Genomic DNA, 19102 nt, shown 5'->3' on the forward strand with positions numbered 1-19102 from the left:
GGGGGGGACAGGCTTTAAGCCTGCCTGTATCCCCAACCCCACCCCCCAACACACACCCAGATGGACTGGAAGCTGGTTTTCTGGGATGCCAGGGCTCCTGACTCAGCACTGGGAATCTTGGCTGAGTGTGTTCTGGGAAATGTCAGGCCTACAGGAAACAGAGGGCCCCCACTCACACCATCCCGCAGGTGGGCGGGGAGTGAAGAGAGCAGGGTGTATGAGAGAACAGGGGCCCAGTGTGCAAGGGGCTGAGCATGAGCGGGTTTATGTACACAGGAGAGTTGAGAGTATGAGAGAGAGACAGTTGGCAAGCAAGGCATGGGGTTTATCTGTGCAAAGGAAGAGGCTGGGTGCCAGGTTGTGGGTGTTTGAAGCAGAGGCAAAGTGGAGGGGCTCCCAGGGCAAGGGAAATGTTTGCTGGGAAGACGTGTTCAAAGGAGACATCCAGCCTGCTAGGGGCAAAAATAAGAAGGGACATTGGCAAGATGTTCGTGCAGAGCAGAGATGCGGAGTTTGTAAAGGATGTTTGCAAAAAAGACGGTGTGGGGAAGAGAAAGGTCTGCCAAGCACACAGCACTCAGGTGAGCGGAAGAGCACGAAATGGCACGTGCGCGTTCCTGCGGTGCAGCGACAATCCCCAGCAGGCCCCAACGCCCACCCTTAGGCCCCGCCCCTCACGCACAGCGGGGTGTTCTACGTGCCAGTCAGTGAGTTGCTGCTCCGCCATTGGCTAGCTGGCCGGAGTGGGCGGGCGTGCGGAGATTCCCGGAAGCGCAAGAGGCCCCGGCGCGTAGTGGACCCGGAGCCAAGGAACAGTGGGTGCTTAGCAACGGGGGGAGGTGCCCAGTAATGGACGGGGGTGGGGGGCAGGAATTGTGAGTGCCTAGCAACAGAGAGGAAGGCGGTGCCTAGCAAGAGGGGGGCTCAGAGGAGTGGAGAGGTAGCCCTGGAGGATCTGTGGGTGTCTAGCAACCGGGGAGGACCCTAGCAACGGCGGGGAGTGGGACAGGGCGAAAGTGGGTTTTCGGAGGTGCGCAGGAAGAGCTATGGGTTCCTAGCAACCAGAGAGGGAACCAGGAGAAATTCGGGGAATTATTGACAGGAGAGGAAATCTTTGGTGGGTGGGACTATTAGGGTGGACACAGAGGAATGTGAGGGCTTGGCAAAGACAAGGCAAAGCAAGGAGGGCAGTGCCAACTCCTACCCGAATAATCCCTCCTGTTCTCCCCCAGGCGATGCGGCTGGAGGTGGGGGGCTTACTGCGGGGGACTTGTGGTCAACTGGGCCGGACTGTTGGTCTGCCTTGTGGGGCCCTGGGGCCTGGGCCCCACTGGTGGGTAAGAGACTGGGGGCGGGGGGGGGGGGGGGGGGATGTTCCTAGGCGGAAGAGGCTGAGGGAAGCCTTAGGGGGTAAAATAACAGGGAGGGGTCCAAAAGGGCCAGGAACCCGTGTCCTCCACTCCTTACCAATATCCACTTTTCTTGCAGGGGCCATGTGGGGGTTCTTGGGCCCAAATGTTCCATAAGGATGGGCCTAGCAGAGGCCTGGGTGAGGAGGACATTCGCAGGGCACGGGAGACTCGTATCAGGAAGACACCCCGGCCCCAGGTATCATTGTCTCCCACCTACCCAGCAACACCCCTTGAAGGCAGCTGGCCTCCCAAGCTTGGGGAAGGGTATGGCGGCAGGTTGGTTGGACTCCCTGGGCACCTTCCCACCCTCAGACTTTCTCCCCATTTCCCAGCTGAGCGACCGCTCTCGAGAACGCAAGGTGCCCGCTTCCCGCATCAGCCGCTTGGCCAACTTTGGGGGTAGGTGTGACTGTGGGAAATTGTGACCTAGAACAGAGGAGGCCACATTTATAGAATGAAGTAAGGGAGAGGGTGAATCAGAGACAGGAAGAGGAGTAAGAGATGGAAAGAGAAGGAAGGCAAACGCTTGCAAAACTAAGAGAAATAGAAAGGAAGGTAACATTTATTGAGAGCTTGAATGTGCAAGGCCCCATGTGCACTCGATCTCTGCACAGAAGTGATGAGTGTTAGTTTCCATTCTGTAGATGAGGAAATGGAGGCTGAGGGAAGAGAAGTGACTTGACCCTATGTTACACAGCAGGATTGTTCAAACTTCAGGTCACGATCTGCATGAAATAATTCAATGGATTGCAGCCAGCATCCAAAAGAATAGAATGGAATATGTGGGTGCACATGTAAAGGAAATTTTCGTTTCATGAAACATTACATATATTGTATATATAACATACATTTATATTATATTACATATGTATCATGTATCTATATACATACCATATATATGTATGTATGTATACATATCTACTGTTATAATGCAGGTGTCTTCTTTAGTATGGATGATGGTTCAAGTTTTAAAGATACTGATTCACAGTCTAAAGAGGGAGTCAAATGCACTGGTTAGAGCTTTGATTTCAGGCTCAAGGTTCAAGGGGTTGATTCTGCTACACCCTTGCTTTGTGACTCTGGACGGGTTACTTAACTTCTCTGAGACTCGATTTCCTTTTCTGTAAAATGGAAGTTTTTCTGTGAAACTTATCTCACGCAGGTGTGAGGACAAGATGAGGCAATGCATATAAGGTGCTAGGAATGGTTCCTGGCAGGTAGCAAGTGCTCAGAAAATGCCAGTTGCAATTATTTACAGAAATGGGGATAGTGCAAGAGGCAGATAGACTCAAGATGCCTTTAGGGACAAGGAGACAGAGGAGGCAGAGGAAATCAAAGGCTGAGAGATAACATCAAAAGGAGGGACAGAGAGAAAGAAGCCAAAACAAATGTACCATGTGGAGGTACATGTGGAGGGGGAGAGATGGAGAAAAACCAACTTAGACAAGGAGAGGCACGAAGAAGATGAAGTGTGGACAGAGAAACGGGATCATAGGAAGACAGAGAGACTCAGGGGGATCATTTGGGGGCCTTCTTACTCTTGGCTGCACACTAGAATCATCCAGGATGCTTAAAAAATATATATGAGGGCAGCTGGGTGGCTCAGTCAGTTAGGTGTCAGCTCAGGTGTTCAGCTCAGGTCACGATCGCATGGTTTGTGAGTTTGAGCCCCGCGTCAGGCTCTGAGCTGACAGCTGGGAACCTGGAGCCTGCTTTGGATTCTCTGTCTCCCTCTTTTTTGCCCCTCCTCCACTTGCACTCTGTCTCTCTGCCTCTCTCAAAAATAAATAAAGCATTTTTAAACTATATATATGTGTGTATACACACACACACACACACACACACACACACACACATATACATGAATTCCAAGGATCATCTCAGGCCATGATAATGGGCATTGTATTTGCCAAAACTCCTCACGTGACTGAGATGTGCAGCCAGGGGTGAGAACTGCTGACCCCGTAGATAGACATGGAGAGAGGGGTAGGGAAAGAGGCAGCTGTACCTTGAAGGGAACCCCAGGCAGGGAGAGAGTAGGTAAGAGACTGAGTTGGGGACAAAGACAGACAAAGAGTTGCCAACAGAAAGCTGGGAGACAGCTTGCTTAGGGAGAGGCTGAGCACAGACAGGGGATCGGGGGAGAAGCCCGGGGCAAGCAGGTACCCAACCTTCTCTCTTACTCCCCAGGACTGGCTGTCGGCCTGGGATTGGGAGTGCTGGCTGAGGTGGCCAAGAAGTCCCTGCCAGGAGGACATCTACCATCAGGTGAGTGAGCCAACTGCCTGGTTCAGACCTTGACCTTGCTGTGTGACCTGGCACAAGTGGCTTCACCTCTCTGAGCCCCGGTTTCCTCCTCTGGACAATGGATGATGTCAATGATGATGATGTACCCACCTCTTCGGGTCATTGTGAAGACGCTTTCAGGGTCATGATGGGGAGAAGTATATCATGTGAGAAAAATAGGAGTGTCGGGGTCTGTGGTCAACAGAGATAGAAAGAGAGGTGTTGAAATTAGCCCTGGTGGCTAAGATTCCACCAACAAATCAATGTCTGGAAACAAAAATGGGGGTAGATATTCTGGATTAAAAAGGGACTAAGGCCACAGTAACTGACAAATGAAATGTGTGACCCATAATTGCATGTCAGTTTGAGAAAAGTTACTATCGAAGACTTTTGGGGACAAATGGGAAAATCTGAATAGGGGTATTAGAGATATTAGAGAATTAGTGTTCATTTTCTTAGGTGTGATTATGGCACTGTGATTGTGTAGGGGAATATCCTTACTTTTAGCACAGGTTGAGTGCAGCTACATGTAAATGGTCTGCAAAACTGAGTGTTTGGGCACATACACACACACACACACACACACAGATAAATTATGCAGGTGAGGCAGAACGTGAAAAGTTTGAATCGGGTGTGCAGGTGTCCATTATACTGTGTGTGCAACTTTTCTGTTCGTTTGGATTTTTTTCAAAATAAAAAGTCGTGTATAAGTGGAGGATTAGGCTTTAGGTAAGGCCATACTGAGTCTACACGCTGTTCTGCCACTTCTGTGCTGTGTGACCCAGGGCCAGGCACTGTACCTCTCTGAATGTCTTGCTTCCTCACCTTGAAAATGAAGGCATTGGTAGTTGTCTGTTTTGTTTTTTTTTTCCTTAATGTTTATTTTTCATTTGTGAGAGAGAGGGGCGGGGGGGGTGGGGAGAGAGAAAGAGAGCATGCAAGAGTGGGGAAGGGGCAGAGAGAGAGAGAGAGGGAGACAGAGAATCCAAAGCAGGCTCCAGACTCTAAGCTGTCAGCACAGAGCCTGATGCAGGGCTTGAACCCATGAACCATAAGATCATGACCTGAGCTGAGGTTGGACGCTTAACTGACTGAGCCACCCAGGCGCCCCAAGGCATTGTTAGTTCTTACTTCCTGGGCTGATTGTGGGGACTGAGCCAGAGAATCCACAGACACACTTGGAATTCTGCCTGGCACAGGGCAAGCCCTAGCTAGGGAAAGAGCTCAGTACATTTTTTTATCAAATAAATAAAAGCTTAATATATGCTTTATTGGGTTGCCTGGGTGGCTCAGTTGGTTGAGCGTCTGGCTTCAGCTTAAGCTATGATCTCACAGCTTGTGAGTTCGAGCCCTGCCTCGGGCTTTGTGCTGACAGCTCAGAGCCCGGAGCCTGCTTCGGATTCTGTGTGTCCCTGTCTCTCTGCCCCTCCCCTGCTCACGGTCTGTCTCTCTCTCTCCTTCAAAATAAATAAACATTAATTTTAAAAAATGAATAAATAAATGCTTTATTGAGTAATCGTATAATTTCTATGTGGAGCTGTGCACGTATCCTAAGCGCGAAGCTTGGTTCATTTTCACAAAGTGGATACATCTGCTTCCGCAGAGCAAGGAACCCTAAGGCAGCAGTTCTCAAACTTTTTGGTCTCAGGAGTCTGCACACCCTTACAATTTAGGAATAGATAAACAAAATGTGTTATATTCATACAATGGGATACGATTCGACTGTAAAAAGGAATAAAGTACTGATCCATGCTACGATGTGAATGAATCTTAAAACTATCTTAAGTGAAAGAAGCCAGACACAACAGATCACATATTGTGTGAGTCCATCCATATGAAATGTACAGAATAAGTAAATCCATAGAGACAGCAAATTGATGGTTTCCAGGGGCTCAGAGGGAGGCGGTTGGGAGAAATGCCGGGCGGGGGGGGGGGGGGGGGGGGGGGCGGGGCGGTGACTGCTAATAGGTATGGGGTTTCTCTTTGGAGTGTGAAAATGTTCCAAAATTGCTTGTGGTAATAGTTGTACAGCTCTGAATATATTAGAAGCCATTGAACTGTATACCTTAAAGAGGTGAATTGCACGGTTGGTGAATTATATCTCAATCTGTTAAAAAAATAGAATGAGGACCCCAAAGACCCTTTTATGGATTATATTTTTGCGTTGTATTTATGGGTTTTTACTGCATTAGAGATTAAAACAGAACATTTTAAAACACAAGAATACACACACACATTCCATCAGCTGTCAGAACAATGGCATCGGGGCTCCTGGGTGGCTCAGCAAATTAAGCGTCCAACTCTTGATTTCAGCTCGGGTCATGATCTCACAGTCGTGAGATTGAGCCCCGTGTCAGGCTCCACACGCATCAGGCTCCACACTATGTGTGGAGCCTCCTTGAGATTCTCTCTCTCTCTCTCTCTCTCTCTCTCTCTCTCTCTCTCTCTCTCCCTCTCCCTCTGCCCCTCTCTCCTGCTTGTGCTCTCTCTCTCTCTCTTAAAAAAAAAATGGCATTGGGGCGCCTGGGTGGCTCAGTCATGATCCAGCTCAGGTCATGATCTCACAGCCCGTGAGTTCGAGCCCTGCATCGGGCTCTGTGCTGACAGCTCAGAGCCTGGAGCCTGTTTCAGATTCTGTGTCTCCCTCTTTTTCTCTGACCCTCCCCTGTTCATGCTGTCTCTCTCTCTGTCTCAAAAATAAATAAATGTTAAAAAAAAAAAATTACCAAAAAAAAATGGCATCATCACAGGTCATGGAGGTTCTGGAAAACTCCACCGAACACTTATGGGAGAATGAGAATAAAAAGGGGCAAATAACATTAATATCATTATGAAAGTAGTTTTGATCTCACAGAGCCTCCTTGAAGCGTCTCAGGGGCCCTCAGGGTTTCTAGAACCACACTTCGAGAATCACTTCCTCTCATTCTCTGGAAGCTCCTATCTGCCCGCTCTTGGCCACTTCTCCTTCCAGGGGAAACCACCCTCTTGGCTTCTGACCCCCAAGATTACTTTTGACTGTTTTTGCTTTTTACACCAACGGAATCGGACAATGTATTCTCACATGTGTCTGGCCGCTTTGGCTCAACGTTCTGTTGGAGGGATGCCTCTGGGTCACCGTGAGTTGACGCAGGCTGTTCATTCAATGCCGTAGGAGTCACTTTGTGACTGTTTCCAACATGCCTTTGCTCATGCAATGGACTGTCGCTTGGCTTGTTTCCGGTGGGGGACTGTTCTGAGGAGTGCTCTTTGGGAACCTTCTAGGACTCTCCGGACGCACACATGCATTTGTCTTGGGTACATACCCAGGAGAGAAGTTACACCAGGTATAGGTGTATGCTCTACTGGAAACTTCCCAGAGGGCCCGTGCCATGACACTCGTCAGCAGTGTGGGTGTTTAGGCCGCTCCTCGTCCCTGCCAACACTTGGCATTGCCTTTTTCATTTTAGCCATTCTGGGGATTATGCGGTAGTGCTACAATGATTATTTTTGTGCTTGTGACACAAATGATTATTCTCTGCCCCACAGAGAGCGGCACCCGGCCAGGCTCCAGTCCCTTCCTGTCAGAGGCCAATGCCGAGCGGATCGTGCAGACCTTGTGTACAGTTCGGGGGGCCGCCCTCAAGGTTGGCCAAATGCTCAGCATCCAGGGTACAGCGTGAGCCTCAACTCCTGACCCTTGACCTCACGTCTCCCCCACCCCCACACACCAACAAGCACCAACTTCAGATACTCCCACGGGGGCCCCTCCCTCGCCTCCTCCCTCACTGCTTCCCCTTGTCCCCCTGTCTCCCAAGACAACAGCTTCATCAGCCCCCAGCTTCAGCGCATCTTCGAGCGGGTCCGCCAGAGCGCCGACTTCATGCCCCGCTGGCAGATGCTGGTGAGTGCCCGGTCGGGGAGGGCTGGTGAGGGAGGCATGCTCCACCCGCCTGACCCTCCTGGCTTCATGGCTCTACTCCCTGACTGACTCTGAGCCTCAGTTTCTCTGTCTGTAAAACGGGGACCACTAAAACACGTCTCAGAGGATCGCTGAGATGACTAAATGAGAGAGTGGTGCAGGGCGCTTGGTCCAATCCCTGGCAGGCTCAGGGCTCTGTCACGGCTCCTAAAGAGGCAGGGATGTGCCGTGGTTGGGGGCCAGACTTTGTGAGTTCAAATCCTGGCTCTGCCATGTACTGCCTGTGTGATCTCAGACATGTGGCCTGACCTCTCTGTGCCTCAGTTACCTCATCTGTGAAATGGCGGTGGTGATGGCAACACCCACATCATAGGGTTACATAAATCAGTATAGGTAAAGCACTTAGAAAGGGCCCCTGGCACACGGTAAGTGACATGCCAGTTCTAACTGTTATTAGTACTGGTTTTTTAATTAAAGGCGATCATGTCTGTAAATAGGTTGGCACAGTGCCTGGCACTGAGTAAGTGCCCAAGACACGAGCTGTTCTTCTAATAACTGGCTAAGGGTGTGGAATCTGGATCCAGCTGCCTCCCTTCCTTCTGATCTCTGTTCTGCTCACTCACCACGTGACCCTGGGTATTACTGCCCCTCTCCGAGCCACTCTGGATAGGACCCGGCTCACAGGAAGCCCTCTGTAAATTTTAGCTCTTTTATTTTTCTTTAAGTTTATTTATTATTATTTTCATTTTTTTAATTAAAAAAATTTTTTTTAATGTTTATTTATTGTTGAGAGAGAGAGACAGAGCATGAGTAGGGGAAGGGCAGACAGAGAGGGAGACACAGAATCCGAAGAAGGCTCCGGGCTCGGAGCTGTCCGTAGAGCCTGACACAGGGCTCGAACTCATGAACTGCAAGATCCGAAGTAGGATGCTCAGCCAACTAAGCCACCCAGGTGCCCCTTTAAGGTTTTATTTATTTTTGAGAGAGAGACAGAGCATGAGTGGGAGAGGGGCAGAGAGAGGGAGACACAGAATCGAGCTGTCAGCACAGAGCCTGATGTAGAGCTCGAACCCATGAATTGCAGGATCATGACCTGAGCCGAAGTTGGCCGCTTACCGACTGAGCCACCCAGGCACCCCTATTTATTTATTTTTGAGAGGGAGGGAGGGAAGGAGGGAGGGAGAGAGAGAGAAGAGAGAGAGAAGAGAGCACAAGCTGGGGAGGGGTAGAGAGAGAAAGAGAGGATCCCAAGCAGGCTCCGCACTGACAGCCTCCTATGCAGGGCTCAAACTCACAAACCGTGAGATCCTGATCTGAGCCGAAACCAAGAGTCAGATGCTTAACTGTCTGAGCCACCCAGGTGCCCCTTAGTTCTTTGTCACGTTATGTTTTTCTTTTATCTTTGAGAGAGACAGAGTGCAAGCAGGGGAAGGGCAGAGAGAGAGGAAGACACAGAATCTGAAGCAGGCTCCAGGCTCTGAGCTGTCGGCACACAGCCCAACATGGGGCTCGAACTCACAAGCCATGAGATCATGACCTGAGCCGAAGTCCGACACTCAACCGACTGAGCCATCCAGGCGCCCCTTCTTCTTTATCACATTAACCTTGAGTTAATGATACAATATAGGAGTATAATGAAGGATTATTATCAGTCTTGACTTTACATAATAGCAATCCCCACAATAGCCCACATGGCCTCAGGAGTACAGGTTCAGGCCGGGTCTCTCGGTCTGCCAGCACCTGGCTTGTCACCTTTGCCAAAAGACTTAGCCTCGGTTTCCTCATCTGTAAAGTTGGGTAGTAGCCAGGAGCTTAGCCTAGAGGCCAGCATGGGGTGAACGGGATTATTAACACATAAAGCGCTCAGCACGGAGTGAACTCCTTTGCCCACAACAGTGATGCTGGTTGTTTCTTTTGGCCACTGTCCCCAGAGAGTTCTCGAAGAGGAGCTGGGCAGGGACTGGCAGGCCAAGGTGGCCTCTTTGGAGGAGGTGCCCTTTGCTGCTGCCTCTATCGGGCAGGTGCACCAGGGCATGCTGAGGGATGGGACAGAGGTGGCCGTGAAGATCCAGGTGAGGAGACAGGCAGGGCAGGGGTGGGCACCCCGCTGCCCGGAGGAGTGACTCCCGCTCTCCGTCCCCTCCCTGCTCCTGCTCGCAGTACCCAGGCGTTGCCCAGAGCATCCAGAGTGATATCCAGAACCTGCTGGCAGTGCTGAAGATGAGTGTGGCCCTGCCTGAGGGTGAGGCGGCGCTCCAGCCCTGGCTGCGGCGGGGAGAGAGTGGGGCTCGGGGCAGGGTGTGAGTGTGGGCGAATGTGTAAGTCCACGCGTTTGAGACAGAAGGGACACCAAGGCAGGGAGAGCCCAGAGAACCTGAGTGTGTGAGAAGAAGACGAACTTAGAGATTCTGACACAACCAGAGACAGAAGCCTATGCTGAAAGAAACAGACACACAGGGTGCCCAGAGAGGGACTGGAGGTCTGGAAAAGAGCCACAGAAGCAGGACCTCTTGCGCGCGTTGCATGTGTGTGTGTGTGTGTGTGTGTGTGAGAGAGAGGAGAGAGAGTCCTGGACACAAGATTTCGAGGCCGTGAGAACGGTGTGAGAGGCTATGAAAAGAGAGAGTAGGTGGTGTGTGTGACATAGAAGAGATGCCTGGGGACTGGTACACAAGCCTGTGGGAGAGGCCCCAGGAGAGACTGCAGAAGAGGCCCGTGTGAGGGCCAGACGGCAGGTGTGTGGACAGACGACGTGGTAAAAGGCATGGAGCAGAAGGTATGAGGGGCTTCGAGAGACAAACGGACAGCGAGAGAAAACGTCCCTGAGTGGAAGCCTGGGGGTGGCTGTCATGGCGGGGACAGGCCGTGGCCTGCCCCTGGCTGACACGGCTGCCCCCATCAGGCCTGTTTGCTGAGCAAAGCCTGCAGGCCTTGCAGCAGGAGCTGGCCTGGGAGTGTGACTACCGCCGTGAGGCGGCTTGTGCCCAGAACTTCAGGTGAGCTGAGCCCCCTGCGTCCCTGCCGCCACCCCACCCTCCCCCCCAGCCCCGGGACCCCTTGCTTCCCTCCCAGGAGGAGAGGGAAATGGATATCCCCACCCCCCAGCCGCTGGCAGCTGGAACCCTGGGGTGGGACCTGCAAACTCTTTATTCTCTTCACTTGCTCATACCATCTCTCCCTCACCCCTGCCTTGATTTACCCCCTGGGTCCTCTGGGAGCTTGGGCACGCCACTTCCTCTCTCTGTCGCTTTTCTCATCTGTCGAATGGGACATCATAACCACATGGAGTCAGGAGGAAGAAGGACTTGTCGACAGGCACTTAGTCATGCCACGAGATACCGTCATTCCACTGGACAAAGAATAAGCAGTCTGACAGTGATGCTGGTGAGAGAGGACAGGGCTCCAGGCCAACCCTTACATACCGTGGGCAGGGAGAGAAATTGAGATAAGCATTCAGTTTGGCATCATCAAGGCTCAATATTCCATACAACCCCGTAATTGCCCTCCTTGCTAAATAAATGCTCCAGGGCCCCTTGGGCTGGTGTATACCATCAGCCTTTTCCAGAATGCTCAGAGCAGCAATAGCCCCAAAGTGGTCACAACCCAAATCTACGAAGTTCATCTAGCAGGGTAGATAAATGAAGGCATAATCCATCAGCGGAATATCACACAGCAGCGAAAATCAATGAACCAGCTACGGGGAACCATGTGGTGGTATCTTAGAAGCATCGTGATGTGCAGCAGTTAAAATACATTCGGTGAGACCCTCCACAGCATGGCCCCACGGGTTTATTGAGCCAAGGTCTGTAGATACGGAGCAAGAGAAGGGGCAGTAGAAGACAGTGACTAGGGGCATGGGCCCTGGGCTCGGATGTGGGATTCAGTCCCAGGTCAGCCCTTAGCAGCCTGGGTGGCTGAAATCTGCATGCTTGGGACAGCATCCTCCTCATAGGGGAGTGAAGGAAAAAGGGGATTGTGCTTTAATCAGCCCAGCAGGAGTGGCTCAAATACCGGAGATTTTATAACAGGGACAAAAATACAAGTGTCAAAGTGGGGCCTTGAAGAGGACAGGATGAAGTGGGCTGGGTGAGAGCACTCGTCTGTGAGATCTGGAAGCCCCCCTCTCAGTACCCTTAGAATAAAACCCACATCATTCCCCTGGCCTTCACGACCTCCTTGCCCCCCTGAACCACCCCCTGCCCAGCCCTCCCACTGGTCCCAACCACGAGTCTTGCTCATAATCTTTGCCTCCCAAATCTTACGTTGACACACTTACCTCAGTCGATTATGCAGTCCCGTCCCTTCCCTTCCCTTCTGTCCCAGGCAGTTGTTGGCAGGTGACCCTTTCTTCCGAGTGCCAGCTGTGATTGAGGAGCTGTGCACAACGCGGGTGCTGGGCATGGAACTGGCTGGAGGGGTCCCCCTGGACCAGTGCCAGGGCTTAAGCCAGGACATCCGGAACCAGGTATGTGGTCTTGAGGGGACAGTAGGGAGGGCACTGCCCCAGGTCAGTGCTGGCAGGGCTGGCTAGACACGTAGTCCTCCCTCTCCGGTCAGAAAGAGCTTTACAGGGGCCGACTCTGTGATGTCTGTTACTCCTCCCCACTCCAGATCTGCTTCCAGCTCCTGAGGCTGTGTCTGCGGGAGCTGTTTGAATTCCGATTCATGCAGACGGACCCCAACTGGGCCAACTTCCTGTACGATGCCTCCAGCCACCAGGTTGGTTCCCTAGGATGTGTATCAGGGTCCATGAGCTGCTGTAACACATAGTTCCCGAACATTTCAGTAGCTCAACACAATAGTAGTTATTACCCACATAACAGGCTGGAGTGGCCGTCCTCCGCACGGTGGTTCAGGGACCCAGGCACCTTCCCTTCTGTGATTGTGCCATGTCCTTAGGCCTTGCCATGCTCTCCTTCCAGTGAAAGGGGAAAGAGAAGTTAAGAGGGTAGCGCCCTGCCTAACTGCTTTGGCCAGACGTGGCCCATCATTCCCTATACCATTCCATTGATAAGAACTGGTCACACAGCCTGTCTAGGTGCAAGGGCTGCTGGGAAACGGAATCTCCGCGAGGCAGTGGTTGCCCTAGTGGCACCGCTTACGGAAGGCTGTTCATCATTGCCACGCTTGTCATTCACTTAGAACGCGCCAAGCGTCTACTGCCTCTTGACAGTGATGCCAAGACAACTCTGATCCTTGCCCTTCTCAGAGTTCCCAGAACAGCGGAGGGACCCGTGACCAGACAGTGATGACTGAGTAGTCAGTACCACGATGGGGAAACGTGGCCAGAGTGGCAGTGAAGGGGAAGCACAGGGGGCTGGGGGAAGCCAGGGAAAGTGGGCTGACTCAGCACGGCGTAGGCCAGGTCAAGGAAGTTTTCTCAAAGGCAGTGCCATTCAAGCTAACACCAGAAGGATGAGAAGGGGAGGGCCACCTGAAGAGCAGCGAAGAGTGTTCCTAGCAGGGGACACAGGGTGGCCGAGGGTCTGGACTGAAAGACTTAGCGTGCCTGGCTGCCAGATGGCTTTCCAAAGTCGTCTGTACCCATTCTGTCCCCAGAGGATCTTTCTAAAAACAAATCTGGCCAAGCTGTCCCTTCTGCAGCTCGCCAGCCGCCTCAAGATCAAGTCTGAGCCTTCTGCTGAGTGTGATGTGGCCCCACTGAGTCTCCAGCCTCAGTCCCCTGACACCTCCTCCCCCCCCCAAGTGCACAGATACCCTGTATCCCTCCTAGGCTCAAACTGCTTGGAAGTATTTTTCTAACTGCAGGTAAGGGGTGTGATAGGAGTCCTGACATCAGTTTACTGGGTCTCAACATCTTTTTTTATTTTTATTTTTTGAGAGAGAGAGAGAGAGAGAGAGAGTGAAGAGAGAGAGAACAAGTGGGGGAGAGGCAGAGAGGGGGGAAAGAGAAAATTTGCAAGCAGGCTCCACGCCCAGTGTAGAGCCCAACATAGGGCTCGATCCTACAACTGTGAGATCATGACCTGAGCTGAAATCAAGAATTGGATGCTGAGCCACCCAGGTGCCCCTAACAGCATTTTTTGTTTTTAAAGCCATAGAGTAGAGAATATCAGTGTGTCGCAGATGGGAGGGATCCAGAGTATTTCAGGATGCTTTTGTTTGACCTTATATTTGTGTGTGCATGGGCACTGGTGTCCAGTATGATCTGTATTTCTTACTGTGGGTTGTGATCAATAGTGTGAACCCTGCTGCCCTAAAGAAACTCTTACACATGTGTCCACAGGGCACTGTTTTTAATAGCCAGACCCAGAAGTAACCATGGTGTCCATCAGCCAGCTAAACGCCTTGTGATAGATTCACACAACGAAGTCCTTACACAGTAGTGAAAAAAATGAATGAGCTCGAGCTGCACATAGCAATGGGGATAAATTGCAAACCATGCTGGGCACAAAGAATAAGCTGCAGGACACCTATCATAAATGCCCTTTGTATGAAGTTTTCTTAATGTTGATTTATTTATTTTGAGAGAAAGAGCGAGAAGGGGAGAGGCAGAGAGAGAGAGAGAATCCCAAGCAGGCTCTGCACTGACAGTGCAGAGCTGGACACAGGCCTCGAACTCACAAACTGTGAGATCATAACCTGAGCCAAAACCAAGAGTTGGACGCTTAACCGACTGAGCCACCCAGGTGCCCCCAGTAGGAAGGAAGTTTTAAAACACACAAAGCATTACTATTTATTGCTCACACATGCCCGAATATGTAGAGAATATAGAAATTCACACATGGGAATTTCAGGAAATGATAATTTAGTAATAATAACTTTAGGAAAGTGGTGGCCCTGGAGGAGAGGATGGGGACAGGACAGGCTGGGGGCCGTGGGAGGTATTTAATATTTTAAACCGGGTGGTGGGATTTGTGGGTGTTCATTTCACTTTTCTACGTATTTTATTCTTTAGATTTCTTTCTATGCCTAAAACCTGTTATTATAAAAATAAGTAGGACCAGAAATATAAAAGCCATGTCCCTTCAGGTTTTATGCAGGGGTGGATGGGAAGTGTGGGCCCAAAGCCAGGAACCCAGGGAGGCAGCCAGGCCGGGACTCTTGAGAGGAGAGGCAGGGTGTGGGAAGGGACCCGGGTGCCCCACCCCCCACCATGGACAGTGGGGGTGGGGGGTGGACTCCCAGCATCCCTTTTACCATCTCCCATTCCCAGGTGACCCTGCTGGACTTTGGTGCAAGCCGGGAATTTGGGACTGAATTCACAGACCATTACATCGAGGTGAGTCCCCCCAACTCTGGTGTCTTTGAAGGGCCAAGCCTTAAGCCCACTACTGAGGTGAGGGGGAGAAGGAGCAGTATCATGTCTGGAGTTAAGAAATCAAAAGTAATAGTAACAGTTAACAAATACCAAGCCCTTAATATGATGTCAGGCACTGCTTTAGGTGCTATACATGTGACACCTGATCTAAACCATAGTGTGTGGGGGCGGGACCATTTTTAGTCTCACTTTACAGAGGAAGTTACTGGAGCTCAAAGAAGTTAGGGATCCAGACTCAGGGAGCCTAGGTCCAGAGCCCGGGCTCCCAAACCCTGACCAGCTCCCTTCTAAGAGGCCCACAGTGGCCATCCTGCCACCTCCCCACACCCCAGGCTGTCCCAGGCCTTAGTGTTCAGCCTTACACTCAGATACCTCCCTGGCAGGCTGCTTGTGGGGGCGGGGGGCACAGCTCTCCTCAGGAAGCGTTTCCTCACTTCTGCTGCCCGTCCTTCCCACCCACTTACTGGTGGCGTCTCGTTGCTTCCAAGGCATCTCATTTATTTGTTGAGATTAGCCATTTGACCTGGGTCTTCTATTCATTTACTCATCAATCCAAATATTCTCTGACAATTCCCCCTGTACCCAGCCCTCTTCTGGGCCCACGGACAACAGCAGCCAATCCAACCTACTGTCCACCTTCACAGAGCTCACAGACCAGGAGGGAACAGACAGTAAGGACCCAGAGTGGTCAGGGCTGGAATGGGGAAGCACGGGAGACTGTAGGACCCCAGAGGGGGAGGCTGGGCCAGCCTAGGGGGTCAGGGAGAGCTTCCTGGAGGAGAAGGCCTCAGAGAAGAAACCTGAAGGATGAGGAGGCCAGTCAGGAAGAGGCAAAGAGGGTATTCCAGACTGATAACATAAAAAGGCCAAGAGGAGAGAAGGGATATTCCCGTTAGAGCAGTGCTTCTCAAACTTTAGTGTATATGAGCACCCCACAGTCCCCATGACCAGCATGATCCTATTAAATGCAAATTGTGGTCTGGAGTCAGACATAAGATGCTGCATTTCTAACACACTCTCAGGTGATGTCAAAGCTTACTGGTACAGGACCACACTTTCAATAGGAAGTCCTAGAGGACCAAAAGGAAGTTCATTTCTGACTGGGCCAGCAGGTTAGGACAGAGTAGGAGCCAGCTCTGAGGCCAAATCACTCTGGGTCTGAAAAGCCATGCTTTGCAGCTTGAACTTTAATCCAGGTACCGTGGGGACCTATGGAAGGGATTTGAGCAGGGAAGCACAGAGAATTAGAAAACTCCCTCAGAATAGCAGGTAGCCTGGGAGACTGGGGGCTGGGAGCCCAGGACAGGGAAGAAAGGACAAGGCCCAGGGCTCTGGCTTGGAGACTGGAGGATGATGGGGCCACTGGTGACATAAGGACAGGAAGGAGGGGCTGGCAATCCCCCCCCCACACACACACACACATACACACACGCCCCTTGGGCCCTCTCTCAAGGCCACTGGAGGCACAAAGCTGAGGCCTCTCTCTGTGTAGTTGGGACATCTTGTGTGTCCCCCCATTCTCCCCCAGGGCTACTGGCAAGGCTCTCCTCCAGTCTCTCCAGCCTTTTCCAGTTTAAAAAAGCCCTGTCACACCAGTCCCTGAGGACCACAGGCCTGACAGATGGCCAGACAGGCTCGGGCAGGGGGGACTGAGACAGACTAGAACTGCCACATTTAATTCCATATTCCCCTTCCTCCCGAGAAAGTGGTTCAGATTTCCACTCCTCGCCTTGCTATTCCCCCAGTCAGCCTTTGTCCTTTTCTGTGAAGTAGGGACCTTCACATGCACCTCTTAATAATGGTAGCTCATCATGGTTATGGCTCTTTCTACAGGCAGGCTCAGTGCTAAGCACCCCACAGATCCCACCTCCTTTGTCCCTGCAGCCACCCATGAGGAAGACACTTTCATCATCCCCACTTGACAGATGAGAAAGTGGAGGCCCAGAGCAAAGCGACTTGCCCGGAGTCTCTCAGCCAGCAAGTAGCTGGGATGGAGCCCAAGCAGGCTGGCTCTGGATTCTGTCTGTCCGCGCCCTCAACCCCTGCTCTCCCCACGTGCACTCACGTCTGGCGAGGTGCCTAGCTCCGCACACTAATTTGCCAAACAAAGGTTCACCAAGGATCTCCTGAATGCCAGACCTTGTGCCACATGGGACTAAGCACAACCGGGATCCCCGTTCTCTTGGGGCTCCAAGCCCCTGTAGGAGACAGACAACCAGGCAATGACAGAGATGGCCCCATGGCAACCTCACATGCAGGTCTGGGTCATGGTCACATCCTTGTCCAGTTGAGTGTGTGGACCCACAAATAGCACTTGACATTTACTTCCCTCTGGCTGTTTCACTGTGGTAATTTCCAGGCAGGCACTATGTTCCAGGCCAGGTGGGTAGAACCCCTGACCACCCCCACCCCCAGGTTCTGGAACGGTCTTGAGGGAGATATAGATAGGGGCAAGGTGAGGAGGGAGCAGCTTCTAGGGGAGAGGGCTTAAGTAGACGAGAATGCAGGTGGGTACAGGGAGGGCCAGGCTTCTAGCTGGTTCATCTCCAGTTTTCAAGAGCCCTCCTTGAACTCCACTCCCTTGGCCTTTGACTTTCTGATGAACACCTGTTTCCCAGGTGGTGATGGCAGCAGCCAATGGAGACAGAGACCGGGTCCTGCAGAAATCCCGGGACCTCAAATTCCTCACAGGCTTTGAAACCAAGGTTGGGAAACACTTGGGGAGCGGGGGTGGGTTGGGAGCTGCTTATCTGTACTGGGGGGGCTCTGGGGAGGAGTGGGGGAATGAGGGCTACTTGGCTACACAGAAACCCTGGGGAAACGCGCCCCATTTATCTATTCTAGAAGGAGGGAGTGGGGGACTGCTAGTGGGTACGGGGGGTGGGGAAATGGAGGCTGTTTCTCTGTTCTAGGGACTGAGGCCTACTTTTCTATTGGAGGCTCTGAGAGGAAGTAAAGAGCCATTTGGGGGAGGCCTAGAGGTTCTGGAAGGAGTGGCAGATACTTAACACTCCTCAGGGAGTAGGGGGCTTGTGTTTATACTTGAGACTATGAGGGAGATGGGTTAAGTGGGGGGCTGTATGCCACACTGCGGGTCTCTTGCTTTCCCCATCCATAGGCATTCTCGGATGCCCATGTGGAGGCAGTGATGATCCTGGGGGAGCCCTTCGCCACCCAGGGCCCCTACGACTTTGGGGCAGGTGACACTGCCCGCCGAGTGCAGGGCCTCATCCCTGTGCTGCTGCAGCACCGGCTGCGCCCACCGCCGGAGGAGACCTATGCCCTGCACCGCAAGCTGGCAGGGGCCTTCCTGGCCTGCGCCCGCCTCCGCGCCCACATCGCCTGCCGGGACCTCTTCCAGGACACCTACCACCGCTATTGGGCCAGTCGCCAGGCCTAGCCTCTGCCTGCAGCCTCCTGACCAGAAGGGACTTGGGGTCAGACCCTTTAGATGGCCTCCATCCTGTGATTCTGGCCCCAAAGCAGGCCATCCACTGCTGTGATGCCTCCTTTCCATTCCCCTGCAAGCCTGGGGACCATCCGGTCTGATTTCCCCATCTTGCCTAGCTCCCTTCCTTGGGGCTGGGGAAACCTCCAGCTAGGGAACTCCCAACTTCACACCCCCATATCCTGATCTTCCCACTCCCGTGTGGGCACCCAGGAACTCTACGCCAGGGATTAATTTATTTTTGCCAACGTTTAAGAGCCTTAGGCCCTCTGCACCCAGTCATGCAGATCCAGACTCATCTAGATGGGGAGCCCCACACCTCTGGGTCAGGTCTCTCACCGATCTGGCCAGTGAAAGGGGAGGAGCGGTGGCTGGTGGAGGCAGCCCTCACCTTTGCTGCCCTCACCCCTCCACCAGCTGCGTTCTCCCGGGCTCTATCCTTTCTGTGTGTTGGGGAGGGGGTAAGGGAGGGTGTTTGAAACTTCAGTCAGAATAAAAGTGGCTCTCCCTTTCCCGGCTCTTTTCTCTGCGCTGGGTGGCGGTGGGGGTGGGGAGGAGCTCTCAGCCAGCCTCCAGGTGCAGATGGCCAGCCCCCTCCCATCCTCTGGTCTGAAAGCCCCAGCCCTGCCTGGGCCATCTGTTGCCGGGAACCTCCTTCTACCCATTCCCTCCCACTTGCCCGCCCCCCCCCCCCCCTCCCGCACGTGCTGACCACCTGCTCGAAAAGGCCAAGGCAGCTGAGAAGGCCAGCCCTCCCCGTCCACGTCCTCCCCCCC

The 19102-nt window shown here is 52.5% G+C and overlaps 1 protein-coding gene and 1 long non-coding RNA gene across 6 annotated transcripts; both read left to right on the plus strand.

Annotated features, from left to right (window-relative positions):
* Positions 1–727: 727 nt before the first annotated feature.
* On the plus strand, positions 728–18838 carry COQ8B (coenzyme Q8B). Of its 5 annotated transcripts, none has more exons than XM_053905911.1 (16): positions 730–815; positions 1233–1337; positions 1489–1608; positions 1745–1811; positions 3603–3680; positions 6731–6814; positions 7224–7346; positions 7493–7578; positions 9528–9668; positions 9757–9838; positions 10499–10592; positions 11920–12061; positions 12208–12315; positions 14774–14839; positions 17497–17583; positions 17997–18838. In XM_053905911.1, exons 2-16 carry the CDS (start codon positions 1236–1238, stop codon positions 18276–18278), a joined length of 1662 nt encoding a protein of 553 aa, XP_053761886.1. In that variant the 5' UTR covers positions 730–815; positions 1233–1235; the 3' UTR covers positions 18279–18838. The 5 variants fall into 5 exon arrangements, with proteins under 5 accessions (XP_053761888.1, XP_053761889.1, XP_053761886.1 ...); XM_053905912.1 differs by having other exon boundaries at positions 801–819; XM_053905913.1 differs by lacking the exons at positions 17497–17583; positions 17997–18838 and adding an exon at positions 16712–17475 and having other exon boundaries at positions 728–815.
* On the plus strand, positions 10630–11758 carry LOC128778025 (uncharacterized). Its single transcript, XR_008423341.1, has 2 exons — positions 10630–11354; positions 11625–11758. It is a non-coding gene; the product is annotated as an uncharacterized LOC128778025 (long non-coding RNA).
* Positions 18839–19102: the final 264 nt, after the last annotated feature.

The sequence above is a fragment of the Panthera pardus genome, unplaced genomic scaffold (genome assembly GCF_024362965.1).
Source record: "Panthera pardus isolate Hobbes unplaced genomic scaffold, ASM2436296v1 HiC_scaffold_18, whole genome shotgun sequence".
NCBI classification, from domain to species: Eukaryota; Metazoa; Chordata; class Mammalia; order Carnivora; family Felidae; genus Panthera; species Panthera pardus.